General features: G+C 45.8%; 1 protein-coding gene across 3 annotated transcripts; it reads right to left on the bottom strand.

The window, feature by feature from the left end:
- Positions 1-2,537: 2,537 nt before the first annotated feature.
- LOC125550783 (putative cysteine-rich receptor-like protein kinase 20) lies at positions 2,538-4,877 on the bottom strand. Of its 3 annotated transcripts, none has more exons than XM_048713873.2 (7): positions 4,622-4,877; positions 4,309-4,482; positions 3,948-4,209; positions 3,440-3,662; positions 3,189-3,336; positions 2,882-3,083; positions 2,538-2,808 (listed from the first exon to the last, which is right to left on the bottom strand). In XM_048713873.2, exons 2-6 carry the CDS (start codon positions 4,450-4,452, stop codon positions 2,895-2,897), a joined length of 966 nt encoding a protein of 321 aa, XP_048569830.1. In that variant the 5' UTR covers positions 4,453-4,482; positions 4,622-4,877; the 3' UTR covers positions 2,538-2,808; positions 2,882-2,894. The 3 variants fall into 3 exon arrangements, with proteins under 3 accessions (XP_048569830.1, XP_048569829.1, XP_048569831.1); XM_048713872.2 differs by having other exon boundaries at positions 4,309-4,492; positions 4,622-4,861; XM_048713874.2 differs by lacking the exon at positions 4,622-4,877 and having other exon boundaries at positions 3,948-4,228.
- Between the last annotated feature and the right edge of the window lie 778 nt (positions 4,878-5,655).

Genomic DNA, 5,655 nt, shown 5'->3' with positions numbered 1-5,655 from the left:
GAGTTTCGGTTTTATTCGGTTTAACCGAAAACCGTCGGTTTCTAACAAAAAAAACCAAAGGTTATATGGTTTTCGAAATTGAAAACTGAAACTGGAACCGAGACCTGAAAAAACTGAAATTCGGTTCGGTTTGGTTTTTTTGGTTCGGTTTTTTGTTTTTGGTTCGGTTTTGCACAGGCTGACCTGTCATCTGATCTGCAAACTAGGACCTCATCCCAGTCGGGCCCGAGAAGGAGATGGCTTTCCACATTGCGCTCTGCTATGCCCGCAAGGAAAACGCGTGACAACGGTTGGACTCGATCCGGCGGGGATCCATAGAATTCGCCCAAATGGCGCTTGGATCCGGTGCGAGGTGCGTCATCGCTGCCTCACAGGAGGCAATGCGGCTTCCGAACGCCATACGGTGCAACCCCTTCATTGGCGCGCCGACGAGGAGACCTTCCGTGGCCAGTCCGCTAAGGATATGGCGCGGCGTGCCCGTTATGCAAGGCAGAGGTCATGGGAGGCTGCGACAGACGTCAGCGAGGCAGAGTCACACTCTCTAGCACCGATACAAGTGGCCGGCAACCACAGACGCCGCATCGTCGTGGACATGTTGGCCTCCGACCACGATGGATCCATCATCGATCTCACATCGCCCGACGACGCGCACGTGACGGGCTCCCATGAGAAAGAGTAGAGCATGGGAGATGGTGGTGCCTTGAGTCCCGTGAGTTGGTGTGTGTCCCATGTCCTACTCTACCTCGCCGACGACCGCATGAACACTTCGAGAGCGTAGCCAACCGTTCGGACATGGACTCAGCGGAGCCGGACGAGCTCCGCATAAGATTAGATTTCACGTGCATATAATTGTATGGATTTAAAAATTCGTAATCAAGGTATCTAGTTGTAGAAATGATAATTTGATGCATGACGGGTCACTATCCGCGAATGCGCTCAGACGTGCCCATGAGCCTTTGAGGGGTCAGATTTAATGTATCCGCTGTAGATCCTCCTACGTACAGTACGTGTTAATCCTGGATTACGTTTATTTGGGTGGAGGGGAGCTGGCCGCGGCTGAGGGCCACATCGTCTCCGGTAGATGTTGAAGGCGAAGACCAAAGCTGATAGCTGTGTCTTTTACTCGTTTGGAAGCAAGACAATGGCGGCCACTGATTCCGGACTAGATCGAATCCACGGGACTGAAAATGCTCACAGAAATGCGGCAAATAATAATAACTAGAAAAACATGAAGTACATTCGGGAATTCCTTTTCGATAATACACTGAAGAATTCGTTCATCAAAAGTAGATCTTGTCGGGCTCCTGAGCCTTACAGGTGACCTCAGCGAACACGACAACCTCGGGGCCCGGCGGCGCCAGCGGCAGAGCGAGCGGGCAGCTGAAACCCAGCTTACGCTTGTTGCCGAGGCCGTCGAGCCCGAGGTAGGTGACCTCCCCGGAGAGGCGCACCTCGACGCTGAACACGCCCGTCGCGTTCTGCTTCTTGAAGTCCTCCGCCGCCGCCGCGTCCAGCACGTACGCCGGGACGTCCCCGACCGCGCGGACGACGTGCACCTTGGTCTTGAGCATCTTGTGCTTGTGCCCCTCGCCGGCGATGGTGGCGTTGTACAGGCGCCGGTCGTGGAAGACGAAGGTGGCCACGAGGGGCTTGGTGTGCTTCATGACCGCCCCGCTGGGATTGCGGATGGCGAGGGCCACCGAGATGTCGAAGGCGAAGACGGGCGAAGGCGCCGCCGCGCCGGTCGTTCTGCTGGCGAAGGCGAAGCTGTTGAGACGGGTGTCGTAGACCTTGGCCTTGACTTGGGGGACGACGCCGAAACGTAAGACGACGACTGTGATAGCGGCGAGGACGGCGGCCACCGCGAGGCCGATGCCCAAGCCGGCGAACCACCGCCTACAGTTTCGTGGTGGTCCATACGGACAGCAGCAACCATTGCAAGACTTCGCCATTTGTGACACCGTGAGTCTGACAGGTTGGATGATTCTACCTATGTCGCCGGACTGGGCCACTTGGAGTAGGGTGACTCTGGCTGCCGGAATATATTGTGCGCGTCGGTGGATACTTCCTCTTGCTAAGAAAAATTACTGAAACTGACGATTTTCGCATGCAAACACAGCCTAAATATTGAGTTATTACTGTACGAGGTTTAGACGACATCTTAAACATCTGAAACAACATATGAGAGCAAACTAGGAAATTATGGCATATGAAGTCCGTCGTCGCCTAATCGCCTGCAAAAAAAAAAGTGCGACGCATGTGGTGGGTAGTAATAATTCTAAAAGTCAATTGAGCAAATTGCCAAGCAACTCGGGCAAGTAGGCATTCGAAAAGAAGATTGTTGAATCGATCATCTCTTGTTTATTGTAGACTACGGTTGGTATCATCCCAGCTGCCGTTGTCTTTGGGTTACCGTATAGCAAGATGTTTGGTTTAATCCCCAAATAGTTTAAGTTGGTTGTAAACTAGACTAACTTGGACCCCGTTGATTAAGCCACAAAGCACCGACACACAAAGTTTTTGCATTTTTCCCTTGCTACACTATCACATAAAATTTGTATTTCAAACTGAAATTGAACAGACAACATTGTATCTGGAGAATAAAAATATCCATTACCACGAAGAGATATGTGGAGTACGTAGCAGTTACAAGGAGAAATACAATTTAATAGGCTTCACAATGACGTACATATCATAGCGTACTGTTTTATAAATAATTCATTCTAGCAATAATAGGGAGTATCCATTCCATCTTGCACATGTCTGCTGAACAAAACCCAAATTTCATGCTCGATGGAGATTGGAGACCTGAAACGTCATATAGTAGGTTATCAGCAGCTGAAATGCAGAACAAGTCAGTTATAGAGTGAAAATTGCATACCTGGCATGACATTTTAGTTTCTTATGGATGCACATCGTCCGTTTAGCTTGTCGAGAATTGTTTCTATGGATGGTCTCTTCAGCCGATCAATCTCAACACATTCCAGTCCTATTTCAATGCATTTTTTTACTTGTTGGAGGCCATCCACATCTAACAATGGGTACTCAGATGCGATGCGCTGCTCTTTCCAATTTTCACGTACCTACATATAGGATTGGAATCATGATCCTCAAGATAACACAAAAATCAATCGTAACATGAGCTTTTAAAGTTTAGTTTTCAAATCATGAAGCAAAATTTCTCTTACATTTTTTATGAATTGCACTGCAGAAGGTTCTTTGCCTGGACAATTCTTCTCTCCCGTGGTAGTCTCCATGATTAGTAGGCCTAAACTGTATATGTCTGACTTGGTGGAGATTTCACCTCTGTATAGATATTCCGGAGCTATGTATCCACTGCATATCATTAAGATTTTTAAAAGTATTATCGGAGAGATTAGAATGCAGTTTACTTTAAGACGAAGGAACAAAAGATTATCGCAGTTTGTGGTCAACTTACTATGACCCAACAACATTCTGTGTGTTCATCCGTGTTTGTTCTTGACCAAAGAGTCTAGAGAGACCGAAATCGGCGATTTTCGGCACCATGTTATCATCCAACAGTATGTTTTCCGGCTTGAGATCCATATGGACAATAGGAATGCTGTGTACAAAGTGCAAACCGTTGCAAATCCCCTTAATTATGTTGAAGCGTATGTTCCAGTCCATTTTTGTATGTAGTTCTGAAGAAGTAAAACACAGGATTACTGAATTACTCGAATATAACGAATTACAATAACGTAAACATTTATTTATTAGAATGCCGGCAGAAAAAATATGTTCACAATGACAAGTTTTCAGTACAATAACAAGTTCTTTTGATAAGATCAACTATTGTAGTTTTTTTCCCACTATTGAGCATTGAAAAGTTAAAGGAATATAGTGATGTCAAACTCCAATCCGTAGTACTATAAACATATCAGAACATTAACACGAATGCAGTCTGAATCAGGTAGTATTGTATTTACCAAAAAGATTCTTCTGAAGGCTTCCCCTTGGTACGTACTCGTGGCAAAGTAAACTTTCAACAATGTCAGCCACGATATATCTTCCATTGTTCAGCACCACTTTCTTTTGACCTTCATGGCAGTAGCCCACCAATTTTACTACATTTTCATGGTGGAGAGCCATAATATTCTGAACCTCGTTAGCAAATGCTTTCTCACGCGCAATTGGTGAATTTTCAGCGAGTTTCTTCACGGTAATTATTTGCCCATCCGGCATTAATCCCTTTTCGACCTCAAAGATACTTTTTCAGCAAACATTGGCATCTTTCTTCAGAAACTCATGCGAAGGTGAAAATATAAAGGCAGAGGAATGACCACATACCATATAAACAGTTCCAAATGCGCCTGTACCGATTTTACGCTCGTCTGAGAACTGGTCGGTGATGGTTTTCAGAAAGTCTAACGGCAGATTCTTCGGCAATGTGCTCAGAACGCTCGGCTGACCTGCGCCAGCGCCGGTCGCCATTTCTGATGGTTGAACAAGCTTTGAGGTGAGCTGCTTCAAGCTACACGCATCGTCAGAAACTCTTATGCCCCATATAGAAGGACAGATCTAAGTACACAGGACTAGGCGCACATGGATCTCTTGGAAACTAAGCAGCATATATGCAGCTTCTCGACTCAAAAGCACTAACCTGGGGAAGATCGAACACTTGGGGGTGATTCTCTCGAGCAGCTGCGAAGAGAACAACGAAACGGGGATGAGGCTTGTGAGAAGAATCGCTTCCTTGCTAGTAGTTGCTAGCTTCGGGTGGATTTATACGAACCAACCCAATGAGATCTGGATGGAGCGCGTAGGCAAAGAATGAGTTGACTTGACTCAAAGCGGTCTAGCCTATGATGCTCACTTGCTGATGTCTTTCTGGGAAAAAAATATGGTGCACCCACTACGAATATAAAATCATGTCAGCATCGCTGCTTTAAATATCCTCACACTGTAGCTCTTTCCACACTGTGGCTTTCATCGACGGCGTGTCCGCGTGGCTTGCGAGGTGCAGGCCACAAGGCAAGGCTTCTTCTTTTTCCCGCAAAAAAAGGCTTTCTTTTTTAAAATCGAGGCAAAAACTTTGCCTTTCCTATTAATTATTAAAGAAAAATTGTCTGGAAACCCCTTTTGGAGGCCGAGCCTCATGGGGCCGGTTTGAAAAAAAAAATCAAATTTCATATTTTTACAGTTCAAAAAAATCTGAAAATAAATAGACATACATGGAGGCATAATGCACAAAATGTGTAAATTTTCAGGATGAAATACGTTGATATGATGGTTGTGCAAAAGAATAAACCTGAGGCTTTTTAACACATGATACTATTCATCCACTCATACCATGACTTTGTTTTTTTATAGATCACATTTCAAGGATGTTCCATCCTGAAATTCGGCCTCCATGGAGGTCGAGAGGCAAGAGCAATGGCAACAAAGCCATTAGTCCTAAACAAGTTAGGGTATACTAGAGCTGAAACTCATGAGAATCTCGCAACCAATTCATGGTTCTAAGGCATGGATAACAAGTTTTCATGCATCCCTGTCCATGGCTAATTCTCTGATGATATTTCAGTCCTTCGGATCTCTCTTTACAGGACTCCTCCCATGTCAACTTTGGTCTACCCTGACCTCTCTTGACATTATCGGCATGCTTTAGCCATCCGCTATGCACTAGAGATTATGGAG

This window comes from Triticum urartu, chromosome 4A, assembly GCF_056163025.1.
Source record: "Triticum urartu cultivar PI428250 chromosome 4A, HENAU_Tu73, whole genome shotgun sequence".
In the NCBI taxonomy this organism is placed as follows: domain Eukaryota; kingdom Viridiplantae; phylum Streptophyta; class Magnoliopsida; order Poales; family Poaceae; genus Triticum; species Triticum urartu.
This window is presented reverse-complemented; position numbering and strand designations above follow the sequence as displayed.